We start from the raw sequence: 21928 nt of genomic DNA, 5'->3' as shown, positions 1-21928 counted from the left end.
AGCTCCGCTGTGGTCAGATGGCATCTGTCCCTTCGGTAATCCTGGCGTTATCGCCGCGCATCAAAGCGTCAGGGGCTTGCATAATTGAGTTAACGAGTGTGTTTGGTGTGCAACCTGATCTTTTATTCCACGGTCACAGAGTGTGACCACGGATGGAAGGCGAAGGGAGAGGGAGAGGGACCCGTAAGCCTCGCAACAACTGCGGGGTTCACGCTGTGGGCCTGGCAAGCCGCGCGGCACCTTGGGCCAGCACCAAGCTAATGAAAAAACAACACTGGGGTAATGTCGGCGCTGAGCTGGGACCGTAGCGCCGCGCTCGCTGCACAACTGCCCCGGTCAGCACTGGCACTGGCCGCAGCGCCAGTTGTCACGGCCTTAATCCCGCATGCTGAATGACCTCATCATCGCCCTGCCTGCCTCCCTCCTGCCTCCTGCAGCGGCTGCCGTGGCTCGTTACCACGGCGGCAAACTGGGGCTGACTTCACCTACACAACACGCAAACAGTCACATGCAAAGTAGGCGGACGCACAGCTGCGATGCAATGTCCAGAACATGCAAAACTTTAAAGGCGCTTCAGTCCGCCCAATCGGCAGCAGAAACATTTATTACTGTTATTACCCAGCCATGCAGAGAGTTTCGGGTTTTATACGCTTAGAACAGATATTTCCAAGCGCAAAGTAGTTTGGACAAAGCACTTGAGGTTTTTATTGGATGAAGCGGGTCCAAAGCTGCCGTCAACGTGCCCGAGGACTGTGCGCACGAACCCGTGAAGTGTTACCTTCGACTTAAAAGTTTTGTTTTTTTTTAATCACCAAAAGCAACGTTCAGTTTACCTCCACCGCAACGAAAGCGCAGCAGTAGTTGCAGCGGTCTGTCGAAACTGGATGTGTGTGTGTGTGTGTGTGTGGGTGGTTGGGCGTCTGGGTGGATGAATGACAGAGAGATACGGGGCGAGTTGATCATTTAGCTGCCATAAAAACGACAAGCGCAAGGAGACATATGACGATCGTTTACATACGCCGCGCCCCGCACGAGGCCGGATCAGGCCGTCCTGTACGTTTAAAGCAAATTACCGCGAAACGTGGCTATTAACGGACACAAACACAGATGTACGTTCGGTTTCGCGAACATACATCCTCACACGGACACGCTCGCGCGCGATGAAAATATAGAGACACTTGCTCTGTTGGCACCTCCTCCGATCACACGCGCCGCCTCCACTCCTTCATCCCAGCTGTCACAACTGCAAAAACTCTACAAATACACACACACACACACACATTCGCACTCACCCACACACACACACCACTTTTTTTTTTTTCTCCCAGCTCACACCTTTTCCCGCTCACCACGGATCCCTCCAGTTGGTATTTGCGTGCCCACTCTCGAGCTGCAGCTTGCATGTAAAGTGCGCGTTTCATACGTGTGTCATCGTCTTTTTGTTGTCGTCGTTCCAGCCAAATGCAGGCATTCAGAGGCGCTCGCCTCTGGGCCCGCAGGACGAGTTTTTTTTTAATTTAACCTGTGAAAAAATAACCTTAAAACTCAGCCTGCCCTGCGTCTGAGGGCGAGGAGGGGATTGAAGTGGCACCGGGGGCAGCTTAGACCCGCCCTGTCGCGAATCTCTGCTTTTTGTCTGCTTTACGCCCCTCGCGTCCACTTTTTTCGCTCCGAGAGCCCGCCTCGATCTGCCTCTCGATGTCAGGCCCCTGGATCTCCTGATCGACGTGTGAAATCACTCCCGTTTTCTGGCTTCCGCGTGTTTTTCGGTGCGCCACACCAAATGCTTCCTGCAAGACAGCAACACCAAGTGCGAGGCCATAAATCTGATAACCAGAGCAACAGACTACAGTCACACTGTTGCTCGCAGGAAGCCTGGATTAGCGAGGATTTATGGTCGGCCCTTGGATAACACACCCATCACTTGTGAATGCGCCAAGTCGCTCATTCTTTCAGATGACCTTGTGACATCTCTGCGAACGGGTATTAAAGTGACCGCCAGCTCCGCTCTAGAGAAGACATTTAGACTGAATTTAACCAAAAGGGTGCGTATCCAGCTAAATAAAAGGGAGGGGGGGGCGAAATAAGGAGCAGATATAGCGGGGAAAATTGGGCCCCTGGTAGTGATTATTGCCGTGTGGAGTTTTTCCATTCTGCTATCCCGGGCTCCAGCTCTTACGTCTGGAGCTTTTAAAGGGCCCGGCGAGGGTTGGGCATGTATTATTTTCAACACTTCAGATTAAACCTCGCTACGGCTCTCCGAGGCCTCGCTAATACGGACCCCCGTTGGGTTACAGCAAAATTAAAAACCGAAAAGAAGAAGAAGAGAAAAAAAAGAAGCTTAATATAAAAAAACAAAACAAATAAACTGTGAAAACAGTGGTAAAAACAGAGGTGGAAACTGCAAGTGTGACACCGGGATGCCGGCCGTGACGTCTTTGGAAAGGTAATTAACGTTGTCACCTTCCTTTACGGGCAGAGGAAAGAGAATTAAACATTTTGTACGATGACAGGTTCGGAGTCGGGGCCTTGGCTCCGTCGGTTTGACACATTAAAATCTGGCGAGGAGGAGTAAAAACCGCCAGGCCGAGGCAATATTGAGCAAACATGCCACGTTGTTTTTGTAAAGGCCTGTTTCTCCCCGTTTTCTCCGGGACTTTCGGAGGCACCAGGCTCCTCTGAGCCCTAAAATCCACCGGGTCCGTCCGCGTCGCGTATTGGAAGCGTCGCGTCATCGCGAGTAATACGCGCCCATTAAAGTCAATGTATCAACCACCACCGGTTCCGTAGTGCTCCGTTTCAGGTCATTTTTCAAAATAAAACACCATAAACAGACTCCGGGTCGTATTTCCTGTCGCTAGATCAACATTACGCCATCATTCCGCAGTTCTAGTTTTAACGGAGCCGTTGCTAAATGTTGCCGTTGCAAACCAGCGCTACGCTGCCGTTCTACGCCCGTGTCGCGCCCGGTGACGCGGACGGACCCGGTGGATTGTTGGGGTGAGTTTCACTTTGAGTTTCTCAGGTTGAAATTCAGAAGATAAAAAAATAATCTTTTCTTCTCGAATGTTCTCACTGCTTAGTGACTTTGTCATGACTGCCCATGGCCCAAATCTGCCATGGGACAGGACAGAAGAGGGCCCCTAGGGGGAAATATGAAGTATTGTCGATGCACTGTAGGGCCTCCTCGTGCCTAAACGCAGCCAACTTGAGGCCCACTGTCTCATTGTTTTCCACGGGGGCCTCAAACGTCCCGTCCTGTCAGCTCGGCCCTGGTCGAGAGCTTTCTGAGGGGCCACAAGATAATACAGATGGGTCATGAGGTATTTAGCAGGAAGTGAATGCGAGAGCGTAATTGCGTTTGTCGTCTCCCATGGCCAACGGCCGGGACCTGTGATGCTTATTTTTAAGGGCTCATGAGAGAGAATGTCTGAAAAAAAAAAAAAAAAAAAAAAAAATTCATCTGTTGAAAATGTCCAGCGCCGGCTGATATTTGAGGTACTCATAAACTCATAATGGACTTGATAGGCATCGTACTGTTGGCAATTATGTGATAAGTGCTCTGGGGTTAAAAGTCCGATTTTTCATGATGGCCATTATGGAATTAAAGTCTAAACAGGCTCTGCCTGATGGAGTTGATATAAACACAATGCCTGTAACATTGTAAAATAATCTATCCTGGATGTCATTCATTAAAACATGACTGATATAACCAGATAAATTGTTTTATTTATTTCCAATCTCCTCTCTCTGCCTCTCACACACACACACACACACACACACAAACACACTGTGTCTTTTCCTTGTTTAAGACGCCCGAGGGAGCGAATAAGTGCCAGGCAGTACCAGTCCACTGTTGGTTGCTTTCGCCAAAGCCTGACAAACAGGAGTGCAGGCTGGCAGGACGCCCCCACCCCCCTCTCTCCCTCCCTCTCTCCCTCCCTCCCTCCTAGCAGCACCCGGGGCCACGGGCAGCTGAGAGAAAGCGCGGCCAACAGATCAACAGTTGCTCTGACTTTGCTTGAGCGACTGACCGGCCTGCCGCACGCCACCCTGCCCACATTCGGGGGGCACCTGACCCTGGGTAAACTGACAAATGCCTGGCGTTGGGGCGTGCCCCGCAGATTGATGTGACCCCCGAGGGCCTGGTGACCTTTCTGCGCTGGGCACACGGACGCACCCACATGCGTGCACTTGTAGCCACCCTCTGCCTGCCTTATGTTCCCAGTCATAATGTTTTGTTTTTTTTCCTTCAAGTGCATTGCACTTGCACTGCTCAAGTTACCCTTCAAGGCCCAGGACAGAGTGATGAAATTTATGATTTACTAACAAGCTGAAGCGAATATTAGAAAGTATGTGACACTTAAAGAAGGGTTTTAACTCTTTTTGTTAGTGTTAGCAAAGAAAAGCTACATTTCTTCGTCCAGGTCTTTTTTATGTGCTGCCGTCGCCATCTATTTCCAGACCCCAAAGCGAACACACAAGCATAAAACACCCTAACTATACATTATCACTTTGCAATGTACAATACAGTCGTTGAGCATATTTAGCTAATCTTGACAAGGCTGTTAATTTCTCCGAAACCCCGGGATGGATTCCAGCGACTATCCACGTCGCTTATTCCCTCCAAAATGCCCAGCTGTTACCAAGGTAGACAGCTGCTTTGGGGGCAGAACGAATCTCAGCTGTCGGAGGGAGAGCCGAGCGCGGGGGTCGGCGGATTTTGGGGGTTCGCATCCCCCCCCCACTTCAAACCAATCACGCTTCGCTCTTTCTGCCCGGCATGACGTTGGGCATGGTGTAAAAAAAATAAAAAGAATTCAAAAATGCTGACAGGCAGGCAGCAGATTTAGAAACAGCATCCAGGGGCCACATGTGTCTGCATGTTTACAACCGACCTGCTGCAGGACTCCTCCTGGACGCGGGGTCACCAACCACGACTCCAAACTTGGAAAAATAAAAAGAGGAGCAGCGTACGTTTGGTACTTTAATGTTAGATTATGCTAAAATGCAATTTTGACATCAAACGTTTACCGCAGTTAATGTTTCTCACATGGTGGCGAGCTGAAAAATTTGGGACTAAAGCCACTGACAGATCCAGCGAGAGGTGAACACACTGTGTTTTCATCCGCCGCACACTGACCTCTCTATGTGCATAACTTTAGTGCTGCGTTGTTTTTTTCTGGATTCATTTTAAATCTCATGAAATTGTATGTAAAAACAAACAAACAAGAAAACACAAAAAGGTCCCCTGTGAAAATTTTTTAAAAATTTAATTTAACCGAGTGTTATTCGTAAGGCTCCATAAAGTGCAAAGGTCGGGGGTAATACGAGCTCGCTTTAGTCTCATGTTGTGGGAATCAAACCAGGTATCTGGACTACGATCTTCAAGGATATACTAATGGGCCTGGACAGTCTGGCGCTTGAACAGAAACACAGTTGTATGATACATAAATTTCATGTTGCGTAAAAGACTAGATTATAGAGGAGAGGGGGAAGCGACCCAGCATCTCATTACTGGCCGCAGAGGATCGGGGTCTAATCAAAATACACGGCTGTTCTCCGCTGCAAATGTGGACAATATGTTGGCCCCGGTACAGAGTGACATCCTCCCTGTTGTAGAGTATGAACTGTGTTGTGAGTTGTGAGGGACGGGGTAGAGTCACAGAGAATCCAGCGAGCGTCCTCAGCTGGGATCACAAACAACTTGTTGACAGGGGACGGAGGGACGGGGGGGAAACTGTGGCCTATGCAGAGATTACCATTGATATTAAAATAATGAGTTTCAATTTAATTAAGATTCTGTGACACGCATGTCAGAAAAACGGCATTGTTGTTGTTGCTGTTGTTGCTGCTGCACTTTCCACAAGACAAAGTAACAAACATTATTTTCCAAACAGTAATCTAATCACATCATGTTCCAAATTGCTAAAGCTAATCACATAACAATAACACATTTATTTTCTGGAGACAAAAATATACTCAATCACTCGAGGTCTAAAAACTGACTTGAACATTCTTCATTATTATCGCCGTGCTGGCTCGTAAAGTTTATGTTCCCATACCGCCCTCTTGTGGCGAAGTGTTGAAATCACACCTCAAGCGTGTTCCACAGGTGGCTTGATGGGTTTCAGTGATTTTCCTCAGTCCACATTACACGAACAACACCATTATTGCTTCTATTTGGCGAGTAATTGCCTTAAAATATTTTCAAAATACAGTTTCATTTTTTTTTTTTTCAAATCTAATTTGCTTCAACCCCATCTCATTCATGCACACTTACCCCGACTATTGTAGGCATAACATTATGACCACCTTCATAATACTGCGTAGGTCTCCCTTGTGCCTCCAAAACTGACTCACTGGAGAATGGACAGGGGCCTTCTGAGGGTGTAATGCAGTGTCTGATAACAGGATGTTGTTAGTGGGGGGCTTTGGGTCCTATGGGTTGAGGGGAGGGGCCTCTGTGGATCAGGCTTGTTCCAGTGCAACCCACAAAGGGGTGTAGTGAATTTGGAGGCCAGGTCAACACCTTGTGCTGTTTTTCATGTATTAAATACACGAAAAAGGTCCGAAATGTTATATACACCATACAGTATTTCTGTGTGTGTCTGTGTCAGGCTTCATTCTGCCACCAAGGATGTTTGTATTTGCTGGGGGTGGGGGTGCCTGGTCTGGTCTAGGTGGGTGTTACATGTCTAAGTAGCATTCAGGTCCGAAAGTTTCCCACCAGAACATTGTATTGTCACAAGATGGTTAATGTCATTCACTTCTCCTGTCACTGGTTTTAATGTTGTGGCTGATCGGTGCGCACTTGTGTGACGCGTCATGCAACTTATTATGAAGGTTTGTGAGCACTTATTTAATTCCACAAAGCAGAGTGTGGCAATGATATGTCCGTGGAGAAATAATCCAAATATTTTCTGACTATCAGTAAAATATATTCCTAATAATGATGACGATTATTCTTTTCTTCAGCACCATGGACAGCGTCCTGTGCCCTCCATCCACATCACTGACAGTGATTCATTTTTTATTTTTTTTCTATACTTTTTTATATATTTATATATTAAATGTGGTAAATTAATTTCAAATGCGAGGATTAAAAAAAATGTTTTTTCATTACTGCCCACGCTCCCCAATTGCTTTGCGCTCAAGGTGGAGTTTGGTGCCACATCACATGTAACTGCAGCCGCTCCGAAGCGCAGCGCCGAAGCTGTTGTCCTGAGAAAAGAGCGAGCTGTCAGGAGCAGGAAGCGGCGGATCAACAACGGAAGCGAGAGCATGTTGCGTTTCGCGACAATTACACTTTGAGTTGAGAGGTGTGGAGGAACATGCTCCCAGCGCACAGGTGAAGAGAGATAACAATCAGCCCGTTTAACTTCTCTGCTGCCTAAACTTTTTTCTTTTTCTTTCTTTCTTTTTTTTTTTTTTTTTTTTTTTCTTTTGCACCGACCCTCGTTAGATTCGTGTGCTTTGCTTGTGCGATTCTGCTGAGATTCACAGAGATCTTGACAAATGTCTCGCAAGAAGGCAGTTAAAGGCAAAGCCGCCGCCAGCAGCCCGTCTGCGGGCAGCCCCGCGGGGAAGGGGACCGGGAAATCTGCGAGAGGCAGCCCGAGCATTGTTCCGATGAACGGGGTGGTCCATCCCAGCAGACCCTCCATCAGCAACAGCAGCGAGTTTTACGACATCGCTTTCAAGGTAAGCTGCCGAACACGCTGCAAAAGTAGTTATCGTGCCGTTTTTTTAAAAAAAAACAACAAAAACATCTGCATTCGAGCCGATTCTCCGCTGTGTGAGTTGTTTGCTGTTTGTGTTTTTATTGTCTTCCGCTTCACCACGAGCGACCTTTCATTCAAGCAAAGCCTACGAGGACAGCTGTGTCAATAAACGACATCGACGACCTGGGAAACAAACGGCGCACGAATAATTCACTGCGCCGACTGGTTGCACGGCGCACCTGAGCGGCGCGGGTCTGCGTTCGTGGAGCGAAGAGCACATGTTTGCGTAGAGCTGCCGCTTCACCGCAACACAAACACAGACTCACACCCACAGGTTCTCAGCGTGCACTCCCAACATGGCTCCAAGGGACTTGTGCCACCTACTCCGTGTTTTTTTTTTTTTTTTTTTTTTTTTTTTCAAGCAGCTATCTGCTTTGTGTTGCTTTTTTTGTTGAAGAAGTAAATTAATTGAAGGATGTTTTTGTTAAATTACTTGTTTTGTGTCTGGTTGGAGGACTATCCTCACAATGTCCATCATTGCTTAAGTTTCTGTAGATGAGCATATATCAGGCATGTTTCCCAACTTCCAAACATCAAGTTTCCCTATTTATCCCAGTTTATCTGATTTGGCAGTGGAACAGATGAACTGTGCTCCCTCTGATCATTAGTCTGCATTGAATCACTGAAGAAACTAACTGCATTTAAATGTGAAAGACAAAGACGGCCAGAGACTGGGATACACCTTTAGCACACTCATGCAAGACGCAGAGTTCTTTGAGGGAGAAGCTCCGCAGCAAGAGAGGCGTTTAAACCGACCTCTCGCGACGTCGTGCGTCTGTTCCTTGACCTTGTCGAGATACATCCCTTCCTGATCCTCTTCCTCTTTCGTCTCTGCTCTGCTTCCTCCACGGACCCTGCTGTGACGGCACCTTTTCGATTTCCATAGTCTTAAGTCCCCCAGTCCCCCGGCTAACCTGATAACAGTAATCACATGAAGCATTTAACCCGGCCCTGCACAGTTCAGCGAGAGTGAAAATGCAACCAAGTGTGACAGTTGAGTGCGCACATGCAGCAAGGATCCAAGGACGCCAACTTGTAACCACGATGAGCAAACACCCCGTCACCGATAAGGCGCCAAGGATGAATTTAGCTTCATCTCCCACACCTCTGACTGTACATTTCCTGTTCGTTTTCCTGTGCAGGTCATGCTGGTTGGAGACTCCGGTGTGGGGAAAACCTGCCTGCTGGTGCGTTTCAAAGATGGAGCGTTCCTGGCCGGCAGCTTCATTTCCACCGTCGGGATAGACTTCAGGGTGAGTTTAAGTGGAACAACGAGGCAAATTCGCTTCCTGCGTGCACTTTCACGTTCACTACCTCTTGTCAAACGGGGCCATGTGCTAATGGAATCCCTCCGCAGCCATTCAGTGTCTCAACTTGCCCCAGAGCTATAAGTATTTCCCGTTTCAGAAGTCTCGCAAGATGGGATATTGATTTCTTAAATTAGTTTGACATGCTTTCGTTTTTTTTTAAGCCTCCCCGGGTGATAACGGCGTCTGTCATGTGCTAGTTTCATTGTTCTCACATCAGCCAGGAGGAAACCTGTCCGTCTTTTCCAACCATAGACTGTATATAAATATGGACCACGCGTCGCCACTTCCTTGCATTGGTTGATGCTATTGTCGTGGGGATACGGGCGGCGCCAACTTGCGATTTCAGAGCCGGAGTCCGATCGGTGCGGCCCTAGAGCGGAGCCACGTTATCACTGACCCAGCTACACTTCCACCAGACTCATTCGTGCTTTTGTATAATTGATCCTGCGCTCTGCGCTGCCTCTGCCAGTTGGAAATGTTCGATTACACACACCGCTATTGCTCTTTTTGTACCGTCTATGATTCCGACGATCACATTCAGGCGCTCATGAGACAGAAATCTGCCATGAGCTCAGACAGCTCACGCATTTCTGCAATGGCACAATGTTCACAATAGACATTTTATATATAAAAAGCAACAAAATCGATGCAGCACTACCAGAAATATCATCTTTTTGTTAGATCCTCGCACCCACTACTACCCACAATGGTTGGAGATCTCGGTGTGTTGTACTAGTAGCAACTAATGTAGCCCTGAGCCACTAAAAAAGGTCTGATTCACCTCTTTCCAACACCCCCAGATTGCTTTTTTTTATTTATTTCTTTTTTATAAGAGACATTTTGCAACTCACCAGTAGCAACAAGAGGCACTTTCACATATGCAGCAGGACTCTCACTCATCTCCTGCGCCTCTCAGGCGTATTCGCGAAATGTTTTATTCTATATAAACTCAACAGCGTACATACTCTTGGACCTGCAACAGTCGCAAAGACTACCACTGTGTGTGTGATACCAAAGTATCCAACCATTGTATGGCCCTGTGTGTGTGTGTGTGTGGGTTGGATGAGTTTGTGGGCGGATGAGCAGTTGATTTATTTACTTATGTAACGTCCCTGATAACGCAGTCTGTGGCGCTGATGCACACTCGCGGCCTATCTGAGCGAGGACGACGGCTTCGTCGGCCCTCTGCGCCCGTCGCGTTTACCTCTAATGGAGGAAAGGGGGGAGAAAACTCATAAAGTTTAGTGCGTAGTCGGTTCCTTTGTCATGTTGACTTATTTAATTGCGGCGAGGCACAGAGCCGTGCGACGTGAATAATGTTATTGTCGTCCTCCCGTTCCATATCTGCATAGGTCCTCGTTCTGTGTTTGGTCTCATAGTGCTAGTAAAATACACCATAACATTATGACCACTGACAGGAGACAGTAAATAGTAAATAACACTGACGATCTAGAGATAATACAATGTTCATGTGGATGTTACTTGATGAGTCACAACTGTTTTAAGATGAAGACGGTGGTCATAATGATATGCCTGATTTGCGTATGAGCTGGCGGAAGTTTTTATTTAGCTCAGTTCCACTTTATCCAGGTTCGTACTCATTAATTTGAAGTTTGTTTCCCAAGAAGCTGGGAGACCTGAAGTTTTGTCGAGCACAAGACCTCGAAGGCCCCCTTGGTGTTTGTCTTCCCACGGAGGATGCACAGAGAGACGGGAAGAGACGGGGAGTGATCGTTATTTTTAGGGAAGGCGGTTTTGATCCCCTTTTAGTTGCCGGGAAAGAAAAGCAATTTGTCTTGTGTGGGGATTTGATCCGGTTCCCACTTCAAAGCTCCAGCGAGATGCAAAAATGTTTTCTTCCCCCTCTTGTTTACTGAAGCCCTCATTTAAACCTCGACATGTTCTCAGGATTGTGGCGCTGCGCTGGTGCATTGTTAGCCTTAAAAAATAAATAAATAAATAAATAAAACACAGATGCAAAATTTGACTCTGTACATGTCAAGAGTGAAAAATGAGACTTGATATTATTCATACATGTAGCTTGTGTGTTAATAGGAGTACGGTTCTGAGGCGCGTCAGAGTAATTGGATGCAGATTCACCATTGTAGCTGGCTAATGAATCAAAGAGGGAGACCGTTTACACTAATTACTACGAGTAAAATGTAAACTCTTTAAGTTCAGTTTTCACAGGGACACAACATGTGATAGAAATTAAAACAAATTTGCTTGCAACTAATAAATCTCGCCTTCTCCTGTTTTTTTTTTTTATTGTTTTTGTTTTTTTCAAGCTAGACATCCTCACAGAGAGCCAGCGAATACAGTACGCTTCCAGTAAAACGCAGTTGTCGAGGCCATCGGTTGCCACAGTAACGTCGGCGCTAATTGACGGACAAGTGACCATGATAGACCAGAGGGCAGAGCTTGTCTTTGTGCTTTATGTGAAAGGCGTGGGTGTAAATGACTCTTGCAGCTCAGGCCAAATTTACCTTTTTATTTTTCAGAATTTTCAGTCAAATTGCCTCTGAGGTGTTCTCCATGTTCCATGTTTAATGCATCCCGTTCACCGCTTTCTACCTTTCTGTAACAAATCGTCTTCAGGGTTCAGGGTTGGACTCGCAGTGTATGGAATATAATATTTATTTCTTCTATAACCAGAGGCAACTTTTCAATATTTTTCATTTTCATGCCGAACATCAAGGTCAGTGTTTTTTTTTGTATTTTAACGTTAGTCTCACTAAAATGTGGGAAATAAAATCACTGTGTTACAATGCACATCCAATAGATCAGACGATGAAACTGTGTCACCGGTGAAGCCACTAACAAGCACCAGTTCATTCTAAGAACTTTTTGCTGTTTTTTTTTTTTTTTTTTTTTTTTTAGCTGTGGCTTCGAAACTGGTTCACACCTGCTGTAATAAATCGACCTCTACAGATGTTGGGCTGAAACAACTGAGGTCTGTTCCACTTGTCTTCCACTTAACTCGACAAGAAAATTACACTGCATTGCATGGATTCATCAATTTTATTAATATTTTAATAGAACAATCCACTTTTTACTCAGATTTTTGCATTCATGTATTTGAACAACTGGGCATCGTAGTTTGGGACTACTTTCAACCAGGGAACGTACCTGGTGTTTGAGAGATTGTTCATTGCAGTGTTATCAATCTGACTCTGATTATAAATACCACAATATATATATATATATATATCAACTAGTGCTGTCAAATGATTTTCTAATGTATTTTTTTAAAAAATCAGATTAATCGCACAGTTGCAGTGGATTAATTTCGATTAATCACGATTAAATATCATTCATTTTTAATCTTCATTTTTAATCTTCATAATTAATCGTTTCATTTTTATTCAGCAAAACGACTCAAGAAAGAAGGGAATATATGTGCACTTAACGTGTTGATTAAAACAGTTTCAACAAAACCACTTGAAACTATTTTTCCATTTCTCCACATTAATGTGGCCCCGTTCCTCCTCTTTCAGCAGCTACAACGACAAACTAACATGTTGACAAGAGGAGATCTGACCGCTTCTTATTTACAATGTTGCCAGATTGGAAATGACAAATTATCGTACCAGAAGCTAAAAATTTGTATATTTTACACATATCTGACGTTGCTCAGGACTATCTGCCAAGTAAAACATCACCTACTTAGTGTAGCTTATAATGCAGTTTTACTTAAATAAACTAAAAGCACAGTTTGTGTTTGCTAATAGCCATGTATTGAAGGGATCAAATTGTAGTACACTAAGGGATTTATGGAATTACTGATCGTACAGAAGGTGATTTTATCGTACAAATACGATAATTATCGTGCCTGCAACTGAGAACGGTCTCTTACATGGAACAGTGGTTGCAGGAGTGGCCAGATATTTGCAAGCTGGGTGACGCATTAGCCGAGGTGCTAGCAGAATCTCTAACTAACGTATGCTTCGCGTTAATGTTATATTTTAAAGATGGAAGTGTTTTATTGAAAAGAAAACTCCTTCTTGCAGAGTTTGCATAATACTTTGTTGGTTGGACTGTCAATCTGCGCTGCAGATTGCGTTGAAATTGTAATCAGATTAATCACGTTAATTTTGACAGCCCTACAGCTCTGTGGGCCAACAGGATGAAATCACTGTTACTTTTAATTATTTTGTGATGGGTTTTTTAATACCATGTTACTATACTAGTAACTTCAGTAGAAATTCCATTATAAATAAAAAAAGAAAGTGTCAGTCATGTCCTCCTCTAAAGCAAATGTGGTGGATAAGTCTGTCGGTCTTTCACCAAACTCCAAACTTCCATCCATCATATTTCAGCTATCTTTCATTTTTCCAACTTTTTCTTCCGTGACGTCTTATTTGGCGTTTAGTGAATACTCTTGCTATAAAAATATACGTGATGCGCTGTTTATTCTTTGAAAACATCACAGCCCGGAGGCAAAGATTTCTTTCTCTCGCTCGGCTCAGCACCTCCATTCCAAAAAAGCAGCGGGGCAGCTGGTGAATTTATCGTAGCTGTAAATATAACCATTTCCAAAAAGCAGCTTGAGGGGAGAGTCTGTGTCCGTAACTGGGGTAAAAAAAAAAAAATGTCTTTATTGGGAAATAAAGTACCAATTCAATAATAATAATAATAATAATAAAACATTTTTAAGAGGAAGGGACAAAGGAAATGAGGATGAATGTACTCGAGAGACGAGCTCTCCTCTTCACAATCTACTTTGCTTCGTGACGCGGGCAAATACAGCTTCCTCATTTGACATGAGTGCATCGGTGGAGAGAAGAGCACCACTTCCCACCTCTACCCGGAGACAAGAAAGCTGCTCTCAGCTGTCGGTTATGTCTACTCTGCCCCAAGTGACGGATCGCTTATGCAACCAGAGATTTTACCTCCCCGCACGCTAAAAACATTTTCTCATTCGACTTGGGATGACAGACGCTGAAGGACGTCTGCTGAAACGGATCACCGACCTTTCATCTCCGTGATCAGATGGATTCAAGTGAAATTTCTACGAGGGCCTTTGTGGTTCCCAGAATGTCTTGGGAACATTTTTGACTCAACCCGTGTAGTATTTTCAGTTAAAGAATGAAAAAAAAAAGCTTTTGTTCGTTTTGTCTCACTCTGCGCGTTCGCCCTCTTTGATCGAGATGCGTGACCATCCTTGACCTCAGTCCTCCCCCCCCTGCTCCTGAGTAACGTCTGAACAACATGCGCAGTCACGTATTTATTTGTGATCATTCCTTCCCCCAGTATGTATAAATATCTTTGATTCTGGGCGTGAAGTCAGTTCCAACAGACTCTGCGGCCCAGAAAAGGACTCCCTGTGATTTACTGAGAGCGCTCTGGTTTCAGAGTGCTCCATAAAATGTCCCTGACAGGTTTAAGAGACGGGGGTTACATCTGGCATACTAATTCATCTAATCCTGTTTGGAGTTGGTATTGTACACGGGACCTTTATCTTAATGATTTACATTTCCAGACCAACATTAGGGAGAGCAGATGACTCTGTGACCTACAATTGCGAAAGGAAACGCGAGGCTAACCGTGCTTCACATCCAATGGAGGTGTTTATTGTTTTTAGCCGTGCTGCTAGCATACGGATGGTAACATCTCGTCTTCCCACCACTTTGATCCCAAAGGAAGTAGCTTAACTGTTAACGGAAAGACTAAGCTGCTGAACACCAGAAAGTTAGGGTTTAGTTTAATCTAGCATCAGGACTTAGGACATAACCACCATTATTACCATTATTCCTAATATTGTGTCCCTTGTGAGAATGGACACGGGCCTTCTGAGGGTGATTTTTATTTCACTGTCCTCTGATGTTATTTTTGAGTGTACTCGGTTCGGTGTGTGTGTGTGAGGGTGTGGGGGGGTGGGGGCTATGAATCAGGGGACTGCGAATTCTTCGCTCGACATTTTAATTGTCAGACTCCGAGAAGACCTCGCATTCAGACTGTGCTCCTGCATTTAATTACATCACATCGCGGTGTCTCCCCAAAGAGCACTCCCACTTTTGTCCTAATTAGGATAAAAGCTCTAAATGAAAAGTTTCGCCGACTTCACCTAACATTTACTTCTGTACAGAAATTGACACATGCAGCAGCAGCGGGGGCGGTTTCGGAAGCTGGACTCGTCCAATAACCTTAATTTTCTTGGTTGAAACGCGCCGTTCAGTTCGTAGAATTAACTGATTCATAATTTATCCTTTTGCCCACCTATGAACAAAAATACTCTGAATAATTGAAATAAATCTATTCTTAACATGTGGGCAGTGTGCGGTGCGTGGTGTGAGCATTCGTCATGTTATAATGAAGAAAGTAAGTTTTCTATGTATCTAGGGAGGGATTCCCTGTCAGAGTTACTGTAAATTTACCATTTGCAGATATTAGGCTAGATATTTGGTTTATAAAATGTTACAGAATAGCAGTTCTCTGGAGCCTTTTGGGAAATTTTCACCTTATTTTAGCAAGCCTTACATGTCTGCTGTCTACTGCACCACTGGTCCTTCTTCTGCCACTTCAACATGTCTGACCTGATCTTAAAGTGTTCTTAAGGTGTCACAAAGACATTAGCGCCAGACGTCCTGTTAAGTTGACATGTTCTCTGTAGTGCGTCCTGCCCCTGTCAAAGTCTCCCACATCCGACATGCTGACTGCCGGAACTGAGCAGCTCCGTGGGAGACTTGCCCTCGCTTTAGTTCACTCCTGGTTCCACTTTTACCACATTTTCCTAGATCTTAGGCTCACTTTGAGCTTATCTTTGGGCCTTTTTTTATTATTTATACCATTTATTCATTCCTCTTAGACATCTCTAATATTTTCCCCGTGAAAGGTGAATGAGTTGAGAATGATGAGGAGACTGAGTTTATTACCAACTGTAATGTCCACGGAGGAAACGTACATCTCCTTCATCGCACCAAATGAACCTTGAACTGTAAATATTGACTTCTGATGTGACCTCTGAACCCGAATAATGCCAAGCCAGTCGTCCCAGCTCGACATGTGATCCATCACTGTAGCCTGTGTTTCCTGTGGTTTGGTCAGCCTGCAGTAAACAGGCAGCGTGTCCTCTCTGTGTCGCATCAGCTTAGAGTGTCAGTGGCGGGGAAATGTTTTATACGGTCGGTTTGCTCATCTTAAATTATAATTAGATGAAACTATTTAATTTCAATTACCTTGGCAGTGAGAACGTTGCGCGTTCTAATTAAAAAAGGGGAATTGGCTCTGAAACTGTGTATTAAAAATCATAGAAAAACCATTTATGAACTTACATCAATAGATCATTAATGGGAGGCGGTGTGGCTTTCTGCCTGGCATGTGTTAAATCATGAAGTGAGACGCTGGTGTGGTTTCCGTTCTGCAGCACGCTCAGTGGCTGTCAACGACACAGACAACGCGCGTATGCACGCGAGTGGTGCGCAAACACACGCGCTGATAACAATGCTCAACAGATGCGGAAACTGTTAATGAACCAGGGGGGAGATCCAGGCGCGCCGCCTCCGTGGTGCGTCGCCGTCTCCCTGTCTCTTAACTGATTGCAGCCAGACCCTGTGAAGTGTCTCTCTTACATCACTGTTGGCGCATAACCTTTGTGAGAAATGGCACCGTCTGCTTACCAGTCGCCACATTTTTGCGAATGCGGGCGGATTGATATTTGCTTCAAAGGTTTGAGAAATGATTTAAAACATAAGCTGCGAGGGGGAAATGGCGCGTACTATCAGTGGAGGTATGGCTTCTCAACATGGTTTCAGGTTTTTTATTTAGAAAATACACATGTGGCCTTATTTGAAGCCTCCACCTTATAATAATATTACAATATATTAACATAATCTCATCTCATCTCATCTTCTACTACCAATTAACACAAATGAGCAGCAAAACATAGATACATAGACAATACATTACAAAATAGCAGCCAAATGATCTGTTAAACATCTTTTAAAACATTTCAAAGAGGAACAATTTTTTGCTAAATGGGAAAAAAAACATCCCACAACTTAGCACCTCTAAATGTGCCAAGTTGGTGGTCATAATGTTATGGTTGATCGGTGTATACGGTATATGCATTTACAAAAAACCCAGTTATGTTGGATATTGTCCTCTGATGGTGTAGGATGCTGCGTTTGGACCCTTTTTTAACATTTAAATCACGGTCATTGATGTATTACCCACCAGACAATTAACTGAGACGATTAGTCCGATGAATCATTAATAAAACACATCATACACTGCAGCTCTAGCGTGGGACTCAAACGCGCACGCAGCCATGCGCAGCCACACGCGCTCACGGAGGGAGCTGTCGTCTGTTGCGCCGTTGACTCACGAGCCAGCCCGTCCTTAAAGCGCCGGCGCTCTGAAATAGATGAGATGGGAACGAGCACGATATGAATCATTTTGTTCATTACTTCATCCCTGAAGAAGTGAGTCTGTTTACATTCTTACACGCCCCCAAACTCTGACACTAGCTGCCTTCGACTTGTGTCTTCTGCACGCCACCATCATAGCCGACCTTAGAGGCTGTACGTTATTGTGGACTCGATTTTGATGTGTCCGTGCAGTGGCTAAAAACAAACAAACAAAAAAAACACTTTGTCCAAACGAACATGAGGTCATCACGTTCAGATGGTTCTCAGAGAGTGACTCATGCAACAAGTGGAAGTTAGTCATCACTTCATGACTGTGACTGTGGTGGAGGCAGAATCTAGGTAGCTCTGTGGTCTCAGTGTGTTTGTTTTTTTAACCTGAATTCTGCTTTTGTGTTGTCGTCGACCAAACAAGATTTTGTTTGTCCTCTCTGTGCAACAGTACGGTTGATTGTGATGCTTTACTTTCACTGGCACTACACTGTAGCTCTACTGGAGATTGTTACTTATTAAAAGGCTAATTTAATAGTTCATTATTGACACCGATGATCAACATGCTAATGTTGCGTAGGTTTAAAGAACTACATGTAACAAATACAGCAATGGGTAGAGATGGGCATTGATAAGATTTTATTGATACCGATGCCATTATCGATTCTGCTTATCTATTCGATTCTTTATCGATTCCCTTGTCAGTTCCTCCAGTGAATTTTGGGTCTAGAAAACCCCATTCTTTTCTGCACTAGTCAACTCAGGGTTGCATCAGCCACTTTATGTATATTGTATATTGTTATGTCATGTTCTTTTTAGTCTACTTTGTATATACAGGATATATGTGTATATTTAATATTTTATATATTCTCAACGCTTGCATATTTTTGTTTTGCTGCTGCATCGCAGCCCTTTGAGGAAGGTAATTTCAATCCTGTGTTGTGTTGCACATGTCATAATTGACAATAAAGTCGTCACTTGACTTTGGTGAAGTGAAGCCGCACTTTCGTTCCGTTTCAGTCTCTCCGCCATAACGTCTCCATTGTCGTCACCTGAGCATCACATGATGTGAATGACATGTTTCTAAGTAATTCCGCTTCTTCTTCTTCTTCTTCTTCTTTCTGTTATGGCGGTTGGCAAATACCATTTAGCTGCATTACCCCCACCTTCTGGTCTGGGACGTAAACATTCGGCATGAAAAGAATCAATAAGCTCCATGCTTATTGATTCTTTTCATGCTGATGGGTTATCGATGCCCATCCCTAGCAATGGGCCAGTCTAAACTTAATTAACATTAAAATGAACATAGAGGACTCCAAAATAATTTCAATTCCTTATTTTTTTTTTTAATTTAAATTTAAACCCCTTTGTAAATGGCAACTCATAAAAGGATTTTTAAACCTTGTAAAAATAACAGTGTAGTTCTTTAGTTTTCAAAATGTGGCTCCATGAGCTACAGATACCACAGAAAGAAACTGTTGGGTGTCTGTTAAATGTCCTTTTTCTTTCTTTTTTTAAAGAGAATGTAATGAAAACAGAGGCAAACTAAGACAGCAGGGAAAGAGGCAGCCCTGGCATGTGAGAGGACGATAACGGACCCATCATAAAAACGACGCAGTGACTTGATTGCATCTTCTTCCACTCCTCTTCAATATATCTGCCGTCATTGTGGATGTCGCTGACAGTCCACTGGCTCGCCGATAATTGTCCCCCCCCCCCATCTCTCACTAGATTCTTTGGCGTCCATACGTTTTTAGAGCTTTATTGTATTTCCTTCTCTCTCTTTTTTTTTTTTTTATAGTTAACGGAGGGATGGTTGACTGATTTCTTCATTATCCACTCTCCCGCCTGCCAGTTTGTCTGCCCGCCTGCATTTTCTGAGTGGGTGCAATTAAAGTGCCAAGCACAATCATGCCAGCAAGAGGCCGCCTTTTTTTTTTTTTTTTTCTTATCTCCTTGAAAAATGAATTGAATTAAGATGAATTATGAGCTTCGATGCGAGGGAACAACGCGCATCAGCCAGTGTGCGTGTGCATGTGTGTCACCCTCCTCAATTGCCACAAGTTGTTATTGTGTCTGGTTCCATAACTAGGGCCGAGCTATGAAATGTGTTTTACACAAGGAAAGGGCCTTAGCTGAATTAAAAGTATTGGGTGTGTTGGGGTAGGTTCACTTCTGCCTGGGGAGGTGTTTGTAATTAATGACAAGCAGCTTTGCCACCTGCTGCCCTAATGTCACTGGGATCTGGAGAGGTGAGCCCCGAGGAGCCGCATGAATATTTAAACGCGGCATGAAAGAGGCGTGGAGCGTTGGAAAATGAGAGCATCACTGGACGGACGAGAAGAAGAAGAAGAGGAGTTGGTTGCGCGAGGTACGCGACAGAAGATTGTTTCTGTACACCTGCAGGAAAACACAAGAACGGTATAAGAGCGACAACAGTGTTTTTGAAGGAATGAGACTCGTCTGAATCGTGTAAATTGGTCTCTTGAAGCAAAAATATGAGCGGCGGCTCTGAAAGCGAGCACGGAGACAAACATTTCCCTAAAAACAGATTTTTACAAACAAAACACTCCAAAACCGTTTTATCGAGTGCTAACGGAGCCAATCACTGTGAATGGTGTATTGTGCGCCCGTAATTATAGGTAGGTTGCACAATGTGCTTATTAAATGGTGCCCTATATGAAGTTGAGTGCAATACTCAGTTCAAGCTTTTTCTGTTCTTCGTTGTTGAAAGAAATCCAGGGATTTTGTCTTCTGTCAAACTCAAACTGATTGCAGTCTCATGTTACGAAGCAATTTTCGGTTTTAACATAATAAATCATCCTTGCCGATATTATCTTCTTTCTGCAGCTTTTGGTGTTCATCTGAGGTAAACATTCTACTCATATGAATTTGGATCAGGTATTAGACTTTGCTAAGTTTGAGGTTTTTTGTCGTTGTATGAAAGTGCAAAATGATTTCAGGAATTATCCTTTCAGTGTAAAATACATTGCGTAATGCACACGTGTTCACGTATTCACGTGTTCACGTTTGACTGATAAAAAGAAACCATGGAAATTGTGAAAGTTGATTTCTAGCCCGGAGCTTCCCCAGCACCGTGCTCTGTGACTTTACCCCGTGTGAAAGATCAAGGGGGAAGGTTTCCGGGGGAGTCAAGACTCTCCCACACAGCGGTTTAACTGAATAATGAATGGATGGTGCAGCTTCACAAATCCTGTGTGTCACCGTGTGACTGGATCTTCCAGATTTAGTCAAAGCTTTCCAGGTAAATCAGTTAATCTGCTTCTAACGATATATTATCATCATTACACTTTTTGAGGCATGAGTCTGAAACAGATTTTAGTCCGGTGGCCACATACAGCTTAATCTGATCTCAAGGGATCCGGTGCAGTAAAGTCGCAGCATAATTACTTATAAGAAAAAAAAAAGGCAAATCCAAAAATTTCCATTTGTTTTAGGTGGACTGCAGTCTTCTATGTAATTTTTGCACTTTGCAAATTCATCCTGCGGGTCATATTGGACCATTTGACACCCCGTTTGTACCCCTTGTATAGGCTGCTCTACAGTCTTCGAAAACATTTTGGGTCAGACGGCTAAATCCACCAAAGGGAACGATGGGAACTGGCAGCGACAAGTCAGAGAACCCAAATGAATTAAATCTATTGTATCAACTAAAGCAGCACTGCAAGCCAGGAGAGACTTCTTTCCTATGGAGTAAGGAGCTCGAGAACCGCTGCAGGTTAATTACTGAGTAGAATGTCCCACTGGTAAATGCCTGCGTCTTCTTTTTATCCTTGATAAGGGAATGGCATCCGGGGGGGGGGCACTCAATCACCTGCTGCAGAGTGGAGGAAAGGGTCCTGAAAGCACACGGGAGAGAGGCAAAAAGACAAACACTGGAAGGGTGCAGACTGAGTTTTATTCCCTGCTTTGATTTAGTTTTGTGTTTTGGTTCCGCAGGGAGGAGGAAGACTGTTTTTTTTTTTTTTTTTTTTTTGCTGCAGTGCCGTTTGAAGCTAAATAAGGCTCGAACCTTTCAGTCAATTAACTTTTAACCTGCACAACAGAGAAAGTCATTAACATGAAGGTTCCAGCTCCTGGTGCGATCTAAGTGAGTAACAGGTCATGCGTCGCACCATTTTCGCCTTGTTATTTGATGTTGTCCGATTCTGACCGCTGTCCTTTACTCCACGCGTCAGGCTTAAAACACGAAATATGGAATGCGCCTGTGCTTGAGCGCATAGCAAACAAAACTAGAGGCCTTTTTGCAAGAAGAAATTTCTCATGTGCAAAACCTGCATGCGCCAGTGACTGCAACAACTAATGGCATCCCTGTTAACTGTGCAGGCTCAGCAAGCGTGGCCGTCGATGAGCGAATCCCACGGTGTCTGTAGGTTGCATTAAATGTGCGTCTGGTGGTCATGTGAGTTATTGTGCCATCTGTGTCTCGAGGAGAGCGTCCAGCGTGCCTTAATTG

General features: G+C 44.4%; 1 protein-coding gene across 1 annotated transcript in view; it reads left to right on the top strand.

Moving 5' to 3' along the window:
* Nucleotides 1-7156: 7156 nt before the first annotated feature.
* LOC124997616 (ras-related protein Rab-26-like) overlaps nt 7157-21928 on the top strand; it is a 44379-nt gene continuing 29607 nt past the window's right edge. Inside the window, exons 1-3 of the mRNA XM_047571449.1 lie at nt 7157-7351; nt 7466-7704; nt 8927-9037. Of these exons, the coding sequence (XP_047427405.1) occupies nt 7519-7704; nt 8927-9037 (297 nt within the window). The 5' untranslated portion in view covers nt 7157-7351; nt 7466-7518. The remainder of the gene's footprint in view (nt 7352-7465; nt 7705-8926; nt 9038-21928) is intronic.

The sequence above is a fragment of the Mugil cephalus genome, chromosome 20, assembly GCF_022458985.1.
Source record: "Mugil cephalus isolate CIBA_MC_2020 chromosome 20, CIBA_Mcephalus_1.1, whole genome shotgun sequence".
Taxonomy (NCBI): Eukaryota; Metazoa; Chordata; class Actinopteri; order Mugiliformes; family Mugilidae; genus Mugil; species Mugil cephalus.
This window is presented reverse-complemented; position numbering and strand designations above follow the sequence as displayed.